We start from the raw sequence: 22,320 nt of genomic DNA, 5'->3' as shown, positions 1-22,320 counted from the left end.
AAAGATAGAGCGCTTCACCGACTCAATGGCAATGGCCTGGCGACGAGGGTGAATTTGTGAAGTATCCGTACGGCCCGTCTTTTCTCTCCCTTCCTTTGGGTAGGGACGCATGGACAGATGGCGGGAACTGGGGCCAATGACCCGATCAAGACTCGTTTGCTGTACAAGGCGACATGGGTTGTTGGCGATGTGGTTGACTGACTGACGACGTCTTTCTCTTAGATTTGTACAGCTTCACCCCCCGTCGTCTTCGGTATTTCTTTTGTGCGAGTATTGTGTGTTTCTCATGCGCACATCCACATGAAAGTGAGGTTTGTACCCGGCTACATTGCACTTTACTGCCAATTCCGTCCCCAGGCCATGGTTACAACTGGCAAACAATTTGCGCCTGGAGGTTCAAGGACGACGGACGGCCCTTCCTCACAAGTTCAGACGACAACACCCACTTGCCAAATGTTGAAGCCGGGGGGGGGGGGGGGTCCACTCGGGCTGGCCCAGCCCAGGGCTTCTGTCTGTCCAATTAAATACTGTGTTATGGTGGGACAATCGCCCTTCTGGGACGAAACGCTGCCAGCATATAGAGACCCAGTGGATAAGGTACTTGCCAAGTTGCCAACCATTCCGATTCCAGGAATGTACTTGGGAGTACGTACCTACGTGCTTTGAGACAGAGAAGCCCTGTTCTCGCTAGGAGCGCATTCTCCACCCCCGACCGCCTCCAACGTGTTGTGGACTTGGACTTGAACTTCCAATGTGGTCCTGGTGCCGGGCCACTACCGCGATGTATTGCTGCCACCGCCGCTGCCACCGCTTCCTGCATTTGCAACCCGACCCTGCTGGGCTGGAGAAACGATGGTCATGAGCCTGTTACTCATGCCGTTTTCTGTTCAATCTGACGAACGCGGCAAAGACGGCTGGGTGTGTAGGAAATAGAGGGGGCACATTGGTACGGGGGGGAAGCAATTGTGGAAGAAAGAAGAGAAAAGAAAGGATGCCCTACTGTCTCTCTTTTTCCCCAGCTTAGTTATTCATACCCTCCTCCTTCTCAGCTATCTCGAGTCCGGACCTTGAATTTTGCACATTCACCACTTCATGTCCACACTGCCTCACGTATCCTTCTTCAGCTTCAAGAAACTTTCCTGCCTGCACCTACCTTAGCGTTTATTCATCCTCCCAAGACGCACCTCCGATAGACCACACGCCTTTGAGCACCCGCTCGACTCCAAAAACCCCGCGACGAGACTCTTTCCCGTCACCCAACGGATCTCAACAAACCGACCTCACTCACCTCATAAAGGTAGCCAGTCCTCCCTACCAAGCATTCCTCCACCTCCGGCGTAGTATTAGAAAGTATTTTAACACCTGTTTCTTGCTCAGTCTTACCTTGGATTTGCTGGTCATTTGCTATCTAGCACAGACGCAGACTCGCTCAAGTGACTTGACTTACACGACGCCAGCAGAGAACCACACCAAACTCGCGAGCATCGTCCTTGTCATCGCCGACCTCATATCCCGCTTGCTCCTACGAATACACATCCATCCCTCACCTATCGCCGCATGTGTACGAATACGTCACGGTCCTGCTGCATTTGCCTCAAACAACCTTCTCTTGGGTTGTTGTTGTTGGAATTGCATTGCATCCCGCCCTCATTCCTCACCTCGGGCTCTTCATCTTGTTTGCCCAATCGAGCTAGCGCCCATCTAGTCCCCAGGTCTTAATTTGGCACACCTGAATCCCAAGCTTACGGCCCTCAGCGCGCTCGACGGTGAGCCACTCACCCTCCACTTATATCGTCACCACACCCGCCTTGGCCGCCTTTCCACTCCATCTTGCTTCAGTTCGACGCCGGCATCTAGACATCGCGGCTCGGCCTGCTACTGAGCAGTTGAGCACGGTCTGATCGGTCCCAAGCTACACCCACACACGCCCCGGCCGGAGCACCCTGAAATATCACGCTATGGCACCCCAAAGATTCGCCAGTATGCGCTTGAAGTCCCGGCCTACGCTCGTACCTTTCAAGGACGATGCTAGCCTCATTGCCCTTCGCTACGAGAAGACGGTCCAGGCAGAGCCTCCCATCCCTATTCTTACACGACTTCCCCAAAGATCTCACTCCTGTTCAACGCGCCGAACTTCCACTTCTGCATCATCATCGACCTTCTCAAGTCCGCCTTCCAGCCCCGTCGTTGTTGCTCCTCCGCCCGCCATCGACCAGCATCCTGCGTTTCGTTCCCGCGCTGCGGCCCGCAATACTACGGTAAACGATTGGAAGAGAGATTCAGGGCTGGCACCTACTGCATCGTCTTCAGCGACTATTGCAGAGGAGGACTGCGAGGACGAAGAGAGCCGTGCATGCGCCAAGATTGCTGCTCTGGAGGCCGACACGATTATTGTGCAACAAACGGAACAACCTGTGACACCTTCGGTTTGCGAAAGTACTTCCGTCGATGAATTGCTTCTGAGCAAACGAATCTCTGGTCGTTGGTCCACGCCTTGCATCGGCAAAGAGGTCGACAGCATGGATCATTATCAAAATGTGCAGGTCGAAATTGCGCTTGCAGAAAGAAAGAAATCTGGGAGTATTAGCAGCACCTTATCGGTCGATTCTCCCGTTGAGTTGCGGGACAAGAGTCTGGGTGACCTATCACCTGCATCGGCGCCAATCATCTCCCATTCGCGGTCCTCATTTGCAGCCTCCGATGACTCGCCTAATTTCTCCCCTGTCAACATCCACGAAGACTTCCAACTCCTGAGCAAGGATGCCTCTTACTTCTCTCCCATTTCAGTGTCCATCCCCACGGACAACCTCCTCGAAGATGACTTCCTAACAACTCTGTCTTTCTCCAATCGAGGCAGTCTCATGTTTGGTGGTCTTCGCGCGTTCCCCGCACAAACCACCGACGGAACAATGGATGGACAGTCGCAAACGGACAAAGCACACGCGCCTCCGCCAACCCCCCCTGCTGATGCCCCTGCATCGGCCCCAATCCTCCACATTCAATACGAAGAGCCGCCCCAGTCCACTGCCGTCAGCACCACTGAGACCAGCGCGAACCACCTGAACGCCACCGACACAACTACAACCGAAGCAACGACGGGAGAGACGACCACGACTGACACAACGACGGCAGAGACGACTGCAGAGTCGGCCTCGCAAGCCACAATGACGACCCCCAGCATCTGCGTCTTGTCCGCGGACGTGGAGATGGAATCTCGAAAGGTGAGATCGCTCTATGAATCCGGCGAAGGCCTCAGGTGGGAAGACGGAGCCCGACCGTCGGATGTTGGCGAGCGTCTCAACTCGACCGCCGAAACTCCGACGGAGGATGTCGAAAATGATCCGTATGGTTTCCTTTTGCCCGGATTGTTGCCCGACCAGTACGCTAACGTGTCTCCTGTCTGCAGCGTCGCCGAACTCCAGCCTCCCGCTTGGGGAACTCCAAGATCTGGAAGTTCTTATTCCCAACGACCCGAAACACGCAGCGAGTATGAGGTGGCCGGTGGTCTTGAAGACTGGGAAGACCTCGAGGGATACGACATCGACCGTTATGGCTTCATCAGCCCGCGCAAGCCAGAGAAGAGCAACGGCACACCTGCTGAGCCTAGATCGTCGCAGTCAGCGCCCAGAAGGAAGCACGTCTTTTCAAAGCGAGATGCCTTTGGGTTGGGCTTGCCATCCAGAGGACCCAGTAGGAAGGTGTCCGCTCGATCGCTCAATACTCAAGGATCCAAGGCTTCGGTTGCGTCTCGTCGGTCGACCCGGTCCGCAATCAGACAAGCAGGAAACCTGCTCCCACACAATCGCGATCGACGATGGATGGACGAGGCTGGAGAAATGCTTTCGCTTTCATTGGGCGACGAAGAGAAGGTAGAGAAAATCTCCGATGCCATTAAGAAGAAGGAATGGGAGAGGTCTGAAAAGTGGCGTAAGATGGCCAAGATCGTCAAGAAGGGGAAAGACGGCGAAGGCATGGAATTCGATTTCGATGTTAAGAACCAAAAGCTCATCGACAGGACGTGGAAAGGCATACCCGACCGATGGAGAGCATCTGCCTGGTACTCGTTCATGGCAACCAGCGCCAGAGCTCACAAGGACTCCCCGTCTGAGGATTCCATCATCACCGACTTTCATCGCCTTCAGTGCAGAGGCTCGCCGGACGATGTGCAAATCGACCTGGACGTTCCACGCACCATCAGCAGGCACGTCATGTTCCGGAAGCGCTATCGAGGTGGTCAGCGCTTGCTCTTCCGAGTCTTGCACGCGTTATCGCTTTATTTCCCGAATACTGGCTACGTTCAAGGCATGGCTTCGTTGGCGGCAACGTTGCTCTGCTACTTTGACGAAGAGAAGTGTTTTGTCATGCTCGTACGCATGTGGCAACTACGGGGCCTAGAGAAGCTGTACAGTCCTGGCTTTGACGGCCTGATGGCAGCTTTGAACGACTTTCAAACCAAGTGGCTGGATGGCAAGGACGTCGCCAAGAAGCTGGTAAGACACCCGCGCGCCTTTCAACCGATGACGTTAGACTGACCGTTTCTAGACTGAGCTCTGCATCGATCCTACAGCCTACGGTACCCGATGGTACCTAACACTATTCAACTTATCCATCCCTTTCGCGGCTCAGCTCCGCGTTTGGGATGTCTTCCTACTTCTTGGAGAAAACCCCACAGACTCCCCCAAAGTCCCTGAATCTCCCGTCACCATGAACGGCATCGACATTCTGCACTCTACCAGCGCGGCTTTGATTCATGCACTGCGAGACGTTCTTCTTGACTCAGACTTTGAGAACGCAATGAAGGCTTTGACCTCTTGGATTCCGGTCAAAGATGAGGATATCCTGATGAAGGTGACACGAGCTGAGTGGAAGGCCAGACAGAAGAGGAAGTAGAAACTCTTGTTTCTGCCGCCTACTTAAGCGTTGGTCGGCCGGCTCGTTCCCACATTTCCTTTGTTTTTACACCACGACCTTCGATTTATGGATATGCGTGCAAGGCGTTTATGGAGTCGGTTATGTTGACTTCGACGCATGTCGTCGACCAATACCCCGGGATGAACTGCAAACCTCGTATCTGCTGTTACGGGGGATTTCATTTGTGCACTTGAAACGAACGAAATGCTGGAGAAAGCAACTTGGGTTGCGGGGAGCGCCACCAAAAAAGCGATGCGAGAGGAATGGATCCGCAGCACGAGTTTTTCAAATACCCTTTATGCCATACAATAGCCTGGTGCCAACTTCATATACAGCATCAAATCAATATATAATGTATTAGTCAAGTAATTGTTGCTCCCGACATCTTCTCAGTGTCTACTTTAGCTATGCCAAATGCCTTCCATCTTTGAAGACACGGTCAAGTCTGGATCAAGTTTTGCTTCATCCCACCTGGCTATCTGCCTTCTAGGCCTCGCTAGGCCTTCTTGTCTTCGTCCTTGGTAATTATACCATACCCACCAGTGTTGACGCAGTGACTGTAAGAATACACATGCAGCCGAAATTGAGGCCTCCCCGAAAAAGACGGGATAAATCACGGCAGGCTGTCTGCGCTTGTCCAATCTTCATCTTAACGTGTGTCTGTCAGTTCCCCCATTCCTTGCCGGTATAGCTGTTAATACCGAGCCCGCCCTGAGTGAAGAAGGACATGAGATCTCAGCTTGCTGTGGTCTTTGACACTGCACAGATGTTTCGTTTTCGTTTGTCTTTTGGAAATACGTGAAGAGTTTGAAATTCAGTAATCCCTCACGATGTCAGTTTGGTCCTGGCTATGTCATATTGAACCTCTCATCACAGCTTAGTTAAGAGTCAGGTTAGAGACATGTGAGCTTAGCTATTTGAGCAGAGAGTAATCGGCAGAACAGTCGGATACCGAAGATTGATACGGCCCGCACAAACAGCCCTGCCCAAATACTCCCACCTTGGAGGAATTGTTGAGATAATTCCATTACCCCCTTTTCCCATATCCTATCTCGCTCGCTATACTACATGAGCCATTCAACTTCGTACCAGATGAGATGCTATTGCACTATTGGTGTGTATACCAACACTGACTGATCCGAGCCACGATCAATCGTGATGAATGTGTGTGACAATCGTGTGGCGGTTGCAGGTGCAGCGATGACTTGGATGGGGCTGAACTTTAGCAAGATGCCATGGCTAGAGGTACACAGAAGGATGCAGTGAGCTTTCGAGATCCTATAGTGGCCGTGTTTTTGAGGAGTTCGCCAAGTCAGTACGATCAACGATGAACAAAGCAGGCTATGGTTTGGGCTGACGGCAGTAAAGGAACATTATGATGCGTCCAGACGGTAGTCATTTCTTTGGAATGTCAGCTTTCGATTCTCTCGCAACTAGATCTCCATTTTTTCCCTCCGTCAGTTCAAGATCAAAATCTCACATCAACTAGGCGTCATGGTGTCAAATGGTCTCACATAACAGGCATCGAGGCGGCTTGTAACGTACTGTTTCCTAAACCGACGAGGAAGGCGGGACACGGGGCCGAATCACTGTCAGCTTTGATCTACAAACTTGCCAAGCTGGATCTCGTAGTAGTGCTGACAGCCTGGCCATGAAAGATGATCGATCGTACAGATCTCAAGAATCGTCAATTTGAACGCGTCAAAATTGAGCTGTAAGAACCAGAGTCGATACCCTCTAGATTGTTCTCCGTATCAATCACAATACGCACACACGCCCAAGACGAAGTTTCCTTAGATATCAAAGTAACCGCTACACCTTCCAAGATGCTCCAGAACATCCATTTCCTCGCCCTGGTACTTGCAGCTACAGCATCAGCGGCTCCCCTTGACGACTCCAGCCATCTCAACGACGTCGCCTTCGAGCCCTAAGGGCGACAGGTCACACCCATTCCTTGTATTCCCTACATCATAACCCTGAAGCACGGCGACGGGAACCCTAAGAAGAAGTTCCTACACAAGCAAGTGACCGTGAGTGAGATTTGAAAGCTTTCGAAACTGCCAGCTTCTAACCAACGTGTCAGACTACACACAAGTGCACCGACGGCCCATGCAGCATCGAAAAGGAGCATAGCGAGACCTACACCATTGAATGGAACGCCTCTATCGCCGACCCGCGAGGCTTCTTCAGCGCCGGCTTCGCCGTCTCCGAGGCCATCACCACAGGTGTGACGAAGGCCTGCAGCAACCAAGAAGGCACGGAGAACCAGTCGCTCTGCGTGTGGTGGTCGCTTGCGCATACCGAGTACGATGTCCAGGACTGGGAGATGTCGGGGTGCGGGAGCTCCAAGCCCAATTGGGGCGTATACAAGATCACGGCGCCAAATGCGGATGATGGGAAGAATACCTCGTATTGTATGAGGAATAATTGTAGGGGTAATGGGGATGAGTACTGGGCAGATGACAAGGCGATACAGGCTGATGAATTGGGGGATTATGTGCAGCCAAGTTTAGTACAGTTCTTGTTAGTCATGCTGTCGTTTGGCTCTTGATCAGTTTAATGAAAACAGGTGGCCGAAATAGTTATGAAAACTATGTTGAAAATAGCCACCAGAGAGGATTCATCACGTTATCGACGCAGGGCAACGACACTTGCACTGGCTCAAGGATACTCTTTTGTATGTGTTCGTAACATGGTTCCTGTATATAGTTCACGCCTTACTCTGTTTCAAAGACGGCGTAAGAATCGAGTTTTCGTTTGCAAATGTACAGATAATTTAGATATGGTTGTCAAACCCTCTCCTGGAATAGCAACTGAGAAACAAAGACGCCGGATCACAGTTCCTGGATTTAGTGAATGAACTTGGTAAAAACAACTCCTTTTCGTATTTAACCCTTTGGCCATTGTATCTATCTGCATTCTGCAGTCCCTAGTCATCACGATAAAGTGCACCATGCAAATCCAGGCGCAGGACGAAGGACTCCAAAAACCTTGCCTCCTTCTTCCGCTTCCTCTCTTTGATAGGAACCTACTCCGACAAAACACTTGATCATACCTCGCAGTACCTGTTCGAGGTTAGCACAAGCTGTAGGTCCACCACAAACAAAATGCCTGACTCCCATCGTTACGGCATCGTCACCCACCACTACGAAAACATCAAAAAGGAATCAAAAACATACAACACCAGGTATTCGCTGGTCGTCACCGACCCAACTACTAATCCGGCCCTCATTGGCTTATCTATGGGAGAGCGGACGGGATCCCGAGTTTTCCAATGGGTATGGTCGTATGTGACAGGAGGTGAGGCCGAAGTTGACTATATTTTCACAACAGGACAGCAGCCACGCATCACGAGTCTTGCCCAAGCTCGGGAGACACGCTTTCTTGTAGGTGCTTTATCATTCTTACTGCTTATGGTTCAATGTCGTATTTAATTCTTCAAGAATTGGGTTGAGCATGTGGCTCATATCAAGGCACTCTGGCTTGTTAGTCCAGACAGATCACGGCCCACACCACGTCTCTAGACCTACATGACCTTATTTCGTACCAGTTCCAGAGCGAGGTAGTCTGAATCGACTGCTCCATCAATAGAGAGTGATCTGGAAAGGTCGAGATGTCTTTGGAGAGTTGCCTCTTGTTCACGCTGCTTTCCCCATGACGCGTGAGAATGTTAAGAAGTATTGGATAACAGGACAATGGCCTGACAGATCACGAGCATAATTCAAAAGAGTTACAGAGAAACTAGCACGACCCTAATACATCTATATGAGAGATCTCATTGAGAATATCAGATAAAGTAGAACGACGTAATGTGCTATGTACTAATCAGCTAGATTTCATCCATACTCATAGGGTCTTTTACGACCTACACTGAGCACGTGGCTCTAAATCATGCTAACAATTGCAACGACCTCAACTAGATTGGAAGTAGTCAAGTATTCATTGTCTCCATTGTCTTGATATCATCCTCATTACCAAGGCATGCTCCGGCACTTTGCATATAGACTACCCATGTCGATTGCTCCGGTTGCCGATATGTCGTTACCTACCCCTAACCGCCATGCCCAGTGAACGATGTCACCTCAATATCCGAGACGGCGAGGCAGCAATCTGGTCGAACAGCTGTGAATTCCGTGCAAATCGCAAATGTCCGCAAATTAGTTCCAAGCAAGATCCAAACCCAACTCGGTGGCGGCTGTCCTACCAATTTCACGTGGCCCCCGAGGACAAAAGAGGCGCTCCTGTGTACGGTGTACCCCTAGCCTTGCCAAGTGGGTAACAAGATAGGTTGCCGGTCTACGTTATCTCCACTCTACTTCTGGAATTTCTGTGACTGCTACTGCCACTGCCACTATTCTCATGTCATGTTCTCTGTATATTCCGTAGAACATGCGCCTCAGAGAGCATATGGCGATGCCAATGAGAATGGCAGTGGTAATAAAAAGGCGGCCACGTGTGTGGACCGGCATCCTATTCCGCCTCCCACTTGCTTGCTTCCCCGATCTGTCCGCTGGTATGTGCTCAGATCTTGCAAGCCTCCATGGCTGGCTGGATACTTTAAATATCCTGGCACTGGGGTAATATCGTATGATGTTGAGAAAACCGGAATTCGGTCGTTGATTTCCTTGATAAGATGCGTCTTCCCGTTTCGATAAGGGGAAAGATCAGCAAGAGTCCATCTCCAACTTCCAAGACTCCAGCGTTGGGAGAGGAAACCCCACTTGCTCCGACATCAGGTTTCTTGTACCGTGTACTCCGTACTCCGCAATCCGTTCGTGGATGGGCAATCCCGAGTCCTGACAGGTCGGTAAAACTTGCAAAGTTGCATTCGACGGATGATTTTCCAGAACCGGGTTGATAGAGGCGGCCGGTCGCCTTTGAGGGTAGTATCTGCCAATCTGGATCGTTGATCGTCCCTGCATGGTGGCCCCCCAGACTCCCGAGCCCCCCAAATGATGCGTCAATGAAAGAGGCTTCACCATCGAAGGGCGGAGTGAAGGACGCTGGCTGCATGGACGTGGAGAACAGATGGCGAGCTTCAACCTAGGCGTTGCAAATGACTCTGTCGTGATTGTTGACGCTATGGCATCGCCGGACCTCACTGGCAACTCAGACAAAACCGAGTCAAGAGCGCCTGAGATGTCACGCCGGGTAGTATTGAATCGAGTCATTCCATCTAGCCAAGTTTAGGATTCCAAGATATCAAGGTTAGAAAGACTACTCCCTACTACTCACTGGATCTAATGTGCCGTCCAAGCAATTTGCTCACGTCTTTGACCGCAACGCAGCAAACTCACTTTGGTTAAGCGCCAACAAAAACAGACGCGCGAAACGCACAGGCAATGAGTCCAATTCTGTAGCACTCATAAAAAAACAAAAAAAAAACGCCACGGACGCCGGCCGGCGCTCTGGATTTCGGGTCTCAACACGGCCCCCCCGTCCCGAGGCTCCCCGCCTGAGTAGCTTGCACCTCACCCCCCACAACGCTTGAACCCATATCCGTGCGCGCCGCGCCATCACCACCGGCCGGCACAGGGCAGCCCTATATGTGGCGGATCATTAAGACGAACCTCAGCTATCCGTACGAATGCCCCCTTCTCTCCTGCAATAGCCGAGATATACACTTTCGGTCAGGTAGTCAAGCCAAGCCAAGCCGAAGCTGATTCGACGACGCCCAAACGAAGAGATAACGGCCCGCGGGTTCCTTGATGAACTAGTATCAGGTTTCGCATGCCATCCCATTTCCATATCCCGGGACCTTCATCTTCGTTCTGACATGATTACGCCTTTGTGCAAACGCGTCCCTTTCCAGACGTACGTATTCGTACGCCTAACGATGAACCCATGCCCAGCCACCGGTATTGTACGGATTAGGTACAGACAAACACGCATTTGGGAGGCTACGCCCCTCTCTCAGCTCTTCCATGCCCATGCCTGCCCACCTGTTGTACAAATTCCGTTACCCCCTTGCCTCATATTCAACAAACAAACAATACCGCAAATGTCATTGTCGACCCCAAGCGTAAAAGAGAAGATGTCCGCAGGCGAGACGGGGAATTGCCACTTACTGCGTACAGAAGAAAGGGCAACCCCATTCATACCCAAGTACGCATTCGTACGCTCGTAAACCTGGTAGCACCGCCAGGACCGGTCAGGATCCCAATCAGGAAATCAAGCCCACAGCCTAGTGAGTTCGTTGCCCACGCCCAAAATGGTCTCGAACGCTGACGGTGAAATCCAAAACAAATGCCCACATTCCTCCCCGCCAGGAGGAGTGACGATTCGACGAATGGAGATCTCTCTGACATGTCAAGTCGAGAGTAGAGAGACATGAAGAAAAACAAAACGAAACGAAGCTACGGACAATGAATTAGACTTGCGTCAAAGTCAGGGCTGGCGGGCCATTCTTTTTTTCTCTCGAGGTACCTGTCATGCTGGTGGTTCATGCCCCCGTGCTACCTACCCCCATCCGGGACGGACTCACGGAATGGAAGCGAATACCTGCCATTGTTTCGGGTTGAATCAGAATTGGGACCTGTCCTGCGTAAAAAGTCACTTGCCCCGCCTAAGTATACCTACCTTAGGTACCTCACATAGCGCTAAACACTTGTATCCTAAATTACTGGCTACCTTCCCGCGTGTGCATCGTTCCTGGCAACGGTGCTCTTCATTGCCTCATTGCCTTTTCCACGTTGAGAGCAGGCAAGCTAAATCACCAAAAGAATATCAGCTACCCGTAGTTGAAGTCAGCGCGGATGAACATCGATTCAACAAAGAAGCCGGACGCTGAATCGGCTGGACCAATGCCAACGACGCGGTTGAGCGCCCCCGTGCGGCACATACTCATCCAGTCACCCGGTTTCGAGACGCACTGTCCCCAACCCGATCCGCGCGTACAGAAAAACACCAAACCAACAAAAAAAACAGACGTCAATCATCCCCAATCGTCCCAATATCCAACAACATGTTCGCCCAGACAGAACTTGAGAAAATCCGCACCTATACAGGCTTAGACTTGCCTCGGGTGTGCATCTTGACCTTGACCAGATCGGGATGGGATGCCAGGCACAAAACCCACCCCCAACGCAACCAACATTGTGGGATTAAAAAAAAAAAAAAAAAAAAGGGAGCGAAACTCTCATTACCGACGTCGACGCAACCTCGAGGTCCGGGCACCCGGCACGGGCAATGGCCCATGGCCACCCACGGCGGCGGGCGACGGGCGGAAGGGCGGCGGCGGACGGGGCTCGCCCGGCAGCTAGGCCCCACCGAGATGCAAAAAGAGCGCGGGCCATGATTACCCATTACCACTGAGGGAAAAAAAAAGAAGACAGACGCCCGGGCACCTAAGGAAAAAAAAAACGAAAAAAAAAAAACGAAAAGAAGCCAAGATTCTCCACTCCTCATCTCCATCGCGGAGGGGATGCTAATCTCCCGCCCCGAGCTTAATCCAGCTTTGCTATACCATCGTCATCCCTTCTCAGCGTTAGTGCAGCACACTCCCACTCAAGTGATGAAGTTTGGTCGCGCGCCATGTCGACCCAGTGCCTAGTGGCCCAGGTGCTTAGGTAGGTAATGCAACGTCCGAAGCTGGTGAGTGACTTTTCATCACACTTTCTCAATCTTCCTTCATCATTGTCCTGGCCTTTGGCCATTTCCGGCCGGCAAGGGGGGTCAAGCCACGAAATGGCGAGAGAGTGAGAGAAGAGAAGAGGGGTAATACCTAGGATAACTCGGTGCAGGGCGTCATCTAATTACCCTGGTTCCCGGCCCCCTACCCAAATCACCCCTCCGGGCTTCCCACACCCCCAACGCGCAATAATCAAACAAGCGAGATAAGGTATCAATCTCCAAGGGGTTGAAACACGTCTGTCCGTCTCTGCAAAAATGCGTCTTGTCTTGTTTTTTGTCTTTTCTGCAGGGTATCATGATACATGTAAGATTGCCCAAAAGAAGCCAGCCCTAGATTTCAAGAAGCCAACAAGAGTGAAGATATTGCCAAAGTCCACCCTTCCATTTCGAGAAAAACTTGTCCAAATCGAGAAGTCGAAAAATGAAATAACTCCAACCTGAGTCTTAATGCTCTCACCAAACCCCCTTGATGAGTCTCACCTCGCAGGTGGATTTTGGCCGGCCGTTGATGATTTCACCACACCCGACAGCTATAGGTACACCCAAACAAAAAAATGCAGTGTTGACAGTACCATACACATCAAAACACCAGGTGTGGGAAGAAAGAGAAGCAGAAAAATTGAATCCATGTAAAACCCGAGGCTTGTCGGCTATGGATGTACCCGCCCGCCTAAAAGAAGAAGAAAGAATAGAAAGAAATGAAGAAGTGCCGTGACCCGTGCATGCCTTTTGAAGAAGTGAAGAATGCGCGCCTCCGGTTCCAGATCTTCTGGAAAGGCGTCAAGCTGGGAGGAGAAATCCATGCCTCTCTCTCTCTGTGAAATCGAAGTCATCGACGGCAATCTGAAGTCGCCGTCGAATGCTGTGTCGGCTTTTCACGCCCCCCGCGCTGTTTCCAGCCATGAGGGTTGGAAAGGCCGAAAAATAACGTGGCGGAATGAATCCAATAGAAGCGAAAAATTCGGAAGAAAATGTCGTACTCATGCATCTCGTTTCGCGAAATTTCGCCGTGATGGTATGGCTGAAACAAGTCGTAAAATTGGCCCGAGCCAAATTTCAATCAGTGCTGCCTGTCGCATGGCTGCTGATCCTGCGACCCCACGCGTCCGTCTCGTCCGTTCACCCCTCACAACGGCGATCGTCGTCGCTCCTCGCCCTGCCCTTGATAAGCTTCCGTTGGCGTCGGCCCGTACTGAGCTGCGTGCGATGGCTCTTCGGACAACAAGGATGATACCGAATGTCCACCGACACTCCTTGGTGCTTGCTGCTGTTGCTGTTGCTGAGCAGAAACCGAACTGGCGCTACCGTATTCCGGGGCCGTGCTGAAGCTTGCGACTTGAGGAGACATGCCTCGAGGCGTCCCGAAACTCTCACCTCGGCCACGACCCGTCGGCCGGTACGACGAAAGATCGCTACGCTGTCGTGTATGCCCGCGTCTTCGCCCCGGCGGGGGGTTCTCAAGCGCTGATCCACCGTGGAAAGGAGGCGACCGCAAGCGTTGATGTTGACTTGGCGGTGGAGGGGCTGGCTGCGGGCCTGTGGCCTTGCGCTTGTTCCTAGGAGACTCCCCTAACGGCCACACCAGCCAAGGTTAGCCTAAAGCGACTCTCTCTTTCGTTTGGTCTTGCTGGACGCACCGGAGGGTGTCGCAGGCTGAGTAGAGCCACCTCCGGCTTGGGATGTCGGCGGGTGCCAGTGATGAAAGTAGATGGACGGGCTCGGCTGGGCCTCTTGTTGAGACTGCGCAGACTGCGCTGCTGCGTGCTGGTGGCTCTGCAGTGCCGACGGGCCTGGTGGGCCAGAATGAGGGACGTTCGTGTTGAGGCTCGGAAGGTTACTAGATCCCAGTGGCCGGGACACCGAGCCAGTCGAGGACAAAGTCGTTGCCCTTCCCCGCTGGGGAGAGCCCGGGTAGGCGGGGAATCCGTGAGGTCCGGGGGCGGAGCTCGGCGTCGAAGGGACGCCCGCATATTGACCGTAGGGCTGGGACTGAGAATCGCGGCGATGCTCAGGAGAAAGAGGACCTTGGGACGGCAGCAGCTGGGGGTGCTGAGGCTGTCCCTGCTGAGCGAGAAATTGCTGTGCCCATTCCAGAGCCGCAGGAGGAACACCGCCTCCCATTCCGGCAAAGACGAGAGGAACGATGGGCGGGGGGATTCCGCCGCTCAACGAGGTTCGTAGCATGTCGGCCTCGATGCGCCGTTGCTCTAGGCGCAGAGTCTCTTGCCTCGTCTTCTCTTCCTCCTGTCTCCTGCGCTCCTCTTCTGTCTTTGCTGCCAGCCAGCTCCTCATGGAATCCTCGGCGCCTTGCCACTGCGGCGGCGGTCCGGGCAGCTGACCCATCAGGTGGCCATGGCTAGATTGAGCTTGGCCGATGGATTGGGGCGCCGGAGGTGGCGGAGGAGGAGCCGAGCTTGCGTGAGGCGGCTGGGGCGGCAAAGTCATGGCCGCCGGGGGAGGCAGGCCACGATGATGTGCCGACATAGGCTGGCCAGCTGGACTGTGACTACGGGGAATGGACGGCAGCAACTTGTGCGAAGGGTGGTCTTGGTAAGCCAAGGGAGGCGAGGGTCGGGATGTCGAGGGCGGAGTAGGTAGGTCATGGACGGACTTGTAGCCGTAGTGTGTTGGCTGCTTAACTGTGAGCATGGTCATGTATACTCATGTGCTCCAGGTGTTTTCAAAAGTTGTTGAAGTTGAAATCAGACAACATGGGTGGCTGATTTTGTTTCTGGGGTTGATGTGTGTTTTTTTGTTTTGTTTCCTCGGGTTGTTGTGTATGGAATCGTGTCGAGTCAAGAAAGTGAAGTTGAAGCTCAAGCTGCTGGTGAAGAAGAAGAAGGCAGCGAGCAGTCGGAGAAGAAATTGAGACAAAGGGGAGTTTGAAGGAAGGTCAAGAAGTGGAAAAGTGAGGAAAAAAGCTGCTGGCTGGCCAGTCAAGATGAAGATGGGTGGAAGGAAGACAGGTGAAGAAAGGTTGAAGAAAAAACCCGAGGCGAGAGGTGAGGTAAAAGGTAGGAAAGAACAAATGAAGGTATGGGGGGTGCAGGTGGTGGAAATAACCTTTTTTACAGGCGCGAAGCTGGAAGGGCGGCCAGCTCCAAGTTGGGAAAGAGACTTGGGTTGGACTGGGAAGGGAAAGGGACAGACACCACCTCACAGACACCACACGCCGTACTCCGTACCGAGGAGTACTATGTACATACACACCTACCTTCATCTGCCCTGGACACCTCTCTTTCCATTTCACGCCCGAGAGGGGGGTACGTATTTTTTCTCAGACTCCCACCCACCAGCACCAGCACCAGCACCAGCACCAGCACAAGCGGCAACACCAGCAGCTTCTACCCGCAAGGTAGGCACATAGGTAGTAGTCTGAGGTACGGAGTACTTCACTTTCCTTTCCCAAAGGACGAGAGGGACCCGGAGACCCAGAGGTCCAGAGACCTAGACCCAGACCTGGACCCGAGCCCCAGGGCCTTGAGAGAGAGAATGAGAGGCAACTCCGTGCCCAGCTGGGACTAGTAAGGGACGGCAGCTTGCAAGGAACAGACCAGCTAGCAACGATGCCGTTGTACGGATAGGTGTGTACGAATACTTAGTGGATAGCGAGGGAAAAGCGAGCCCAGGTCAAGGAAAGCAGAGGTATTACATACCATGGCACGCGAGGGCTCATCATCCATCGTCCTCGCCCTCGTCTCTCCCAGTCTCAGATACCTTACCTCGCAATCCTGTACTGTCTCCATCCATATCGGGATTCGTAGTACAGACCAAGGGCGGGGCGTACGGTGATGGACCCAGCTCCACGAACGGGCCCAGCCTCATTTAGACACGAAGACGTATTTAGTGCCGACCACGTAAGGCAAGATTGGGAAGGGCTGAGAGTGCTGTTCTGGGTTGGCACAGCAAGCAAGGCTGATGGACGGACAACTCGCATCGTGGGATCGAAGTACGGATACAGATACGGAGTATCCGTACGTACTCGAGGCGGGATCACAGTCTAGACTAAGCCAGAACTTGAAAGTGACACTGACCCCCAACGTCCCTTCCTGTTGACCTGTACTGTAGATCTCCGGAGCCTCGAAACCTCCACGGAAGGATATGGTATGAATCAAAGCGCCAGGTGCTGACGATGTGCCGATGCATTGCTGGAGTAGTAACGAGAGCCAGGGCGTAACTGTGGGTATTGTAATATGTGGTTTCTGGGAGGATGAGGATGGATCATGGTCATGGTCATGGAGGGGGCAGGCAGGCAGGCATTGAACGGCTTCTGTTCTTTGGGAATCCGCGGGCCCACGAGCGGGAAGAGTGACGGGGGTGTGTCCTGTAAAAGTGCAATGTGCAAGTGCCTGGATATGGAAATCTGCAATGTGTGTGTGTGTGTGGTGTAGGTTCCTCCTCTCAACAGAGTACACTACATAGTAGTAGTGTAGTCCTGCGTGTGTGCGCGTGTCTGTCTCCCTCTTTCGTTATTTCACCATTTCCCTTTCCCAAGGAACCCCGGCCGGGGGTTGCAGGTGCGGATACTGATGCAGATGCAGATGCTGGATGGAGACGCGGGAAAGGAGATGAACCACTCCAGCAAGGCCCAGCTGATTCGACGAGGCGTGCAGGAATCATAGTATGGATGCCCAGGTCCATCCAAGGCCGTAGAGTTCCTACGGATACTCAGGAGACACCCAGGAAGTCTCCAACTCTCCTGGCAAATTTGAATCGCAAGCACCACCCACAAAGTGATAAGTGCGGATAGTAGGGGAAAGCAAAGGACAGAGAGAGGCATACGAGTCTAGGAGATGGCCCGGCCGTTTACGGATAGTTCAGGATAAGGCTCGGTGCGGAATGGATGGTGGTCAAGGTGCGTTGCCTGTGGTGGAGAATGACAGTGAGCCTGGTTTATTTCATTTACAACCAGCGCGTATCAGAAGAGATGACACATGGAGGGGGATGAGCACAGGGGGGTGCGCGTTGTTTGTGTCCAAGCCCAGCCCAGTCCAGTCCGCGGTCCCAGCCCACAGATCAAGTGGCGCGAGGGGGTGCTTGCACGCCCACGCCCACAGGGACTCCTCCCACTCCCAGAATCCCGGCAAGGGCCAAGGGGGGGGGGGGGGGGGGGGGATGGGGATATGAGGGGGGTGCAAACCCAGGAACTGTGGCGAAGGCGGCTAGTCAGCATTGGGCCAAGATGGGGAAATCCCACACTGGCGTAGAATCAGACTTCAAGATGAACTGACGGCAGAGGCGAACGAGGAATGAGGAATGAGGAACGAGGGATGTGGGATGTGGATGTGGGTGTGCTGTCTGTGGATGCTAGATGCTAGAAGGCCAGGATGCCGGATGATGGATGCTGCAGCAAAGACAGTTGGAAATCGGAAGTTGGGGGCGAGAAGTGATGTAAGAAAATCTACCGATCCCTCTCCCAGAACCAGAAAAGGCTGCATGGTGGTTTGGCTTGGAGTCACCATTGTCGAGGATCCCGACATCTTTCAATCGGCCAGCACCTATTCCCAGTCAACCTTGAGCTGGTGTTTTGTATCAGTACTTCCCGCGACAGTATCGGCTTCGTGTTACTGTCAGCTACAAGTAGAAGTTTTAACCCAATCATTACCACAGCTCTAGGGGCTGTACCGTGACCCAACACCCACGGCTTGTGTATCCAAAAGAAATAGATGGAGAAAAATCAACCGTAACCGCATACCTACAGTATCCGTACTAGGCTCTAATACGAGCTAAAGAGCAAGAGCGGGGGTTGGACTGCGGTATCGTCGAAGCGAGACGAGAACAAGAGGAGACCAGTATCCGGTGGCAAGGCGCAAGCCACCCTCACTGACAGGATGCGCACGACACACAAGACAATGCATAAGCAGCGCTGCGTATGGCCACCAGGGGGGGGGGGGGGGGGGGGGGGGGGGGGGCCAGAAGGGGGGGGGCGGAGGGGGGAGGGCGGGGCAGCGGCGGGAGGCGCGGGGGGGGCGGGGGGGGGGGGGGAGGGGGGGGGGGGGGGGGGGGGGGGGGGGGGGGGGGGGGGGGGGGGGGGGGGGGGGGGGGGCTGGCAAGCCGGCTCGAGTGAGCGTAGGGCAGGACAAGCCGGGACATGAGATTTTCGGACCTTGGCCTTGATATTGTCGTCCATTTGCTGAGTGTTGACGCTGCCACCGCCGATGAGGCTGCTGCAATTCCCTCTTCTGACTGCGCAATGTGTTTCTGGCTTGCATCGCACACAGTCATCTTTGTCCCCTGGTCCTCTGATAATTCTCCGCGCCCTCGTGCTTGGCATGCAGCTTTGTGACCTGATTATGTATAGAGACTCCGCCAGGAGCTGCCGTCGGTGGGTAAGCATTGTAGCTTCGCCTAGCTTCCCAAAGTGGGTAGGTGATTGAGGGGTGTCGTCGTCGGGAAACCGTGTACGCGTGCGAGTGCCGCCGTGTTCTGTTTGAATGCAGTTCAACATCCGTCGCCAACAGGGATAACCTGGTACGCATCTTGGAGGCAGCAGACAGATGCAGAAGTGTGTGAGCAGAGTTCGACCAGAGGCGCAGGGTCGATCCTGATGATGAGTTGACGACACCATCACCCATATGACAGAAGGAAAGAAAGAGGAGAAGCTGCCAAAGCGCGGGGAAGGTTGACAGAGAGATACAACGAGGTCGATATCAGGAAACTCGGGGACAATACCTACACTTCCCCAAAGCTTGATATCAACCGTTTTTGGCCTGGGCCGTACCTTACTCGAGGCTTCAGCTAGACTCTGCACCTTGGTTTCTCACTTTTGTGTTCTCAAGCTCGATACTTACACTAACGAGATGGAGCGGGTTGTGGCCGCAGGTCAGCTGAGAAAGCGAGTTCGAGTGAGTTCGCTCACAAAGCTCTCAGTCCAGAGATACTGATTGGACGCTTTCGCTGCAGACGCGAATGGGACGCGATGCGGTCTCGTGCTGAAGCAGACAAGAACAAGGATACATCTCCTGGCCGTGCTGATGTTTTGTCCAGCCCCCTCCTGTCTCGTCTGGGGGTTTGCTGGTGCGTGTTCGAACATGAAAGCCCCCTCGTCGAGGAATCATAAAGCTTTTCGTGGTTTCGCTGATGATGTGTAGTATTGACTAAGCTTCTTTTTGTCTTCATTTAGCAGCAGCTCACAGACCTCATCTACTGATTATGGGACTAGGTGATACGTAAGGTAGGGATATACGCACCTTGACTGCTGAAAGTGAATTGAGTGATGGATGGGATGCCGAGCCCAGGATTTAGGTCTTGAGTTCAGCGCGGAGCTCCTACTTCCAACACTTGCCTTCCCGCGTCTGCCTCATGTCATCATCATCCTTGACCGTAGGAGCAAAGTTTCTGGCCCAAGAGAAACAGTGAGGTTTTGTTACTGTAGCCTTCAGTAAACAGACTCGAGCCCTGCAGCAGCACCGGCGCAACAGGTTGGAGTGGGGTTGGCTGTCCGTAGTCAAAGGGGGATTCAAAAGAGGCCAGCCACAGTTGATGGTTCAAGAATCAGCGGAGAGCTGGAGAAGAGGGTGTGAAGGTGCCATAAGGGGTGTGTGTGGATTTCTTTGGTTTGACGAGGTATTAAAAAACGGGCTGTCGTTGCTGGTGTGAGAGGAGGCCACCGAGGGCGAGGCCATGGGAACGAAAGAAGATGGGAGTGGGTGTTCGTAGGTAGTTGGCAGAAAGAAAACGGGACAAGGTGCCTTACTGCAGTAGACGCCTCAGTGAGGTACGTAATTGGCGAGGACGTACCGAGCTCTCAAGGGGCGGGCGGCGTGTGCGTCCGAAGGATTCTGGATGCTCGGGAGATACCTGGACACGTTACGTCGGTACGTACCTACGCCTGTGCGCCATCTCTCCCCTAGCTTACCTTCTTTACCTTTGCCTTACCTTGCTGCGAATGTTGGCAGGCAAGTACATTGGGACGAAACCGCGAAAAACTGCCTTGTAGATTTTGGATTGTAGAGTAGTGCCCAAGTCAAGAAGAGTTGTGTATCTCAAGATGCCTTCAGATGGAAAACGTTCTCTGCTATCTACGCCTACTTCTCATAGCTCCATTGTCTTGAAGGTGATGAGTATTGCTTTTGAAATCAGCATTGAGCGAGATGTTAGTCTGACGTTGACATCCAACAACCTGTCAGCTGAATAGAATACCAGGCACTCTGTACCGTAAGCTTATGAGATCATCATGGAGATTATCCAATGTCAATGTTTGTTGGCATTCGAAGGCACGGCAATGTCCGCGCACGGTAGATCATTTAGTTCGGTTAGCCGTGTGACAATGGTAACCAGAGAAGGCGCAGTCCGCCACATAACTTCGGACTCAAGCTGTGTGTAGAGATAGAGTCCAGCGAGCAAGCCATCTGGTGTTGTTGAGTCCTCTCACTTAGGCAATTTGGCAGTGCAATCACTCCAGATACCAGCGGTGTGGCTGATGGACGGGAATATAGTCGAGACATAGGCGAGACCCGATGTAGAAATCGAGAAACCATGTCTTTCAGTGGGCGCTTCCGTAGCGCCTCTGGGTCGCGTGTTGCTTGAGAACCTATCGATGGATGTTGATTCAGAGAGCCAGGCTCTAACTCTACGGGACAAGGTGTCAAGGAGAGATCCCAACCCCGAAAGATTCTCTCCGTCATCCATGGGATAGCTTGGTGGTGGCGGGAAGCCTGCCTGGTCCAACGGCGTCTGGGCTAAGTGGCCGCAGCTATTCGATGCAAGTTCTTGTCTCGTCTGCCGCCCGCCGGCGCTCGTCTCATCCTCGGTAGTCTACGGCAGGCAAGGAAGCGTCTCCTCCACCATCTCTACGCAGCATTGCCTCGATTCAGTCAGGCGCATCTTGCTACATGGCTCTGAGAGGCGGGACCAGGTGGTCAGGTCATGTCCGCCATCACATTGTCTACAGCCAAAGGAGGCAGAAGACGCATATATGTACAGATAGTCGTTGCTAATTAGTTTTTGACGCTGGTTCGGCTCCGACAGGGGACTGGCTGGAAAAGGAATGGTGGTCGAATGCATCGAGAACCGAGAGGAGGTTGCATGCGTTCTGAGCGCGGTCCACAATGGCGACTGTGCGCAGATGAAGCCGAAGTTATCAACCTGTATTGCGCAACGGCCAACGTTTGGTGATCGGGGGAAGTCCGGCTAGGCAGCGAGATGATATCTCACGCCTGATCAAATATGTGCTGCGGTAGTGCTACATTGACGGCCGAGAAAGATCAACAGCATGATTCTCCCCGTCCTCGAAACTGTATTAGGTGAGGAGGAATTTGACTTCTGGCACTGCCGCTCAAACGCGCGAGCACTCGTCCCCGGAAACGACACTTAGGCTTGAGCGATGTAATCTTTCCATCGAGAAACTCTTGGAAGGTTACTGCTACCTGTCAGGCTTCTCGTCCTGTCAGTCGCAAGTGGATTTGTCGACTAGGATCCCCCAAGAGGTCACGCCGACAGGCCCATCCCGGATTTCCAGGCTAATTTGGCATGCTGCTTCAACTCAACACATCGAGTTTATACTCCAGAGGCGAAAGAGTTGCAGTCTTGTGATTGGATGCTTCTTCTAGCCAACAGCGGCGTAGTTGCCAGAATAGGATGTGAACTCTCTTCTGGGGTATCTCGTTACGCAACATGGAGGAAGGTGGTGGCGGCCAAGTTTCGGAGCATTCGTACGTTTAGGAGCACGCGGTGCTCTGTGACTCTGTACGCCATGGCTGATGCTTAGTTGTGCGGAACAGCTCGTTCGACTGTGGCTGGCTACCATTGCCGTAAAAATAGCATTTCACGTTGCAC

The 22,320-nt window shown here is 53.0% G+C and overlaps 7 protein-coding genes across 7 annotated transcripts; 5 read left to right on the top strand and 2 right to left on the bottom strand.

The window, feature by feature from the left end:
* Positions 1-1,958: 1,958 nt before the first annotated feature.
* Positions 1,959-4,890, top strand: CABS01_09680 (TBC domain-containing protein; the record flags this gene model as incomplete). Its single annotated transcript, XM_060543037.1, has 2 exons — positions 1,959-4,490; positions 4,543-4,890. The coding sequence occupies 2 exons, from the start codon at positions 1,959-1,961 to the stop codon at positions 4,888-4,890; spliced, it is 2,880 nt and encodes a 959-aa protein (XP_060400253.1).
* A 1,847-nt stretch (positions 4,891-6,737) lies between these two features.
* CABS01_09679 (uncharacterized protein) lies at positions 6,738-7,462 on the top strand (the record flags this gene model as incomplete). The annotated part of the gene is made up of 3 exons (XM_060543036.1): positions 6,738-6,767; positions 6,852-6,941; positions 6,995-7,462. The coding sequence occupies 3 exons, from the start codon at positions 6,738-6,740 to the stop codon at positions 7,460-7,462; spliced, it is 588 nt and encodes a 195-aa protein (XP_060400252.1).
* Positions 7,463-13,669: 6,207 nt separating this feature from the next.
* On the bottom strand, positions 13,670-15,198 carry CABS01_09678 (uncharacterized protein; the record flags this gene model as incomplete). The annotated part of the gene is made up of 2 exons (XM_060543035.1): positions 13,670-14,112; positions 14,181-15,198. The coding sequence occupies 2 exons, from the start codon at positions 15,196-15,198 to the stop codon at positions 13,670-13,672; spliced, it is 1,461 nt and encodes a 486-aa protein (XP_060400251.1).
* A 1,819-nt stretch (positions 15,199-17,017) lies between these two features.
* On the bottom strand, positions 17,018-17,323 carry CABS01_09677 (uncharacterized protein; the record flags this gene model as incomplete). Its single annotated transcript, XM_060543034.1, has 1 exon — positions 17,018-17,323. The coding sequence occupies one exon, from the start codon at positions 17,321-17,323 to the stop codon at positions 17,018-17,020; it is 306 nt and encodes a 101-aa protein (XP_060400250.1).
* A 476-nt stretch (positions 17,324-17,799) lies between these two features.
* Positions 17,800-18,159, top strand: CABS01_09676 (uncharacterized protein; the record flags this gene model as incomplete). The annotated part of the gene is made up of 1 exon (XM_060543033.1): positions 17,800-18,159. The coding sequence occupies one exon, from the start codon at positions 17,800-17,802 to the stop codon at positions 18,157-18,159; it is 360 nt and encodes a 119-aa protein (XP_060400249.1).
* Positions 18,160-18,701: 542 nt separating this feature from the next.
* On the top strand, positions 18,702-18,920 carry CABS01_09675 (uncharacterized protein; the record flags this gene model as incomplete). Its single annotated transcript, XM_060543032.1, has 1 exon — positions 18,702-18,920. The coding sequence occupies one exon, from the start codon at positions 18,702-18,704 to the stop codon at positions 18,918-18,920; it is 219 nt and encodes a 72-aa protein (XP_060400248.1).
* Positions 18,921-20,166: 1,246 nt separating this feature from the next.
* On the top strand, positions 20,167-20,482 carry CABS01_09674 (uncharacterized protein; the record flags this gene model as incomplete). The annotated part of the gene is made up of 2 exons (XM_060543031.1): positions 20,167-20,174; positions 20,245-20,482. The coding sequence occupies 2 exons, from the start codon at positions 20,167-20,169 to the stop codon at positions 20,480-20,482; spliced, it is 246 nt and encodes an 81-aa protein (XP_060400247.1).
* Positions 20,483-22,320: the final 1,838 nt, after the last annotated feature.

This window comes from Colletotrichum abscissum, assembly GCF_030869225.1.
Source record: "Colletotrichum abscissum strain IMI 504890 chromosome Unknown Scaffold_23.1, whole genome shotgun sequence".
NCBI classification, from domain to species: domain Eukaryota; kingdom Fungi; phylum Ascomycota; class Sordariomycetes; order Glomerellales; family Glomerellaceae; genus Colletotrichum; species Colletotrichum abscissum.
This window is presented reverse-complemented; position numbering and strand designations above follow the sequence as displayed.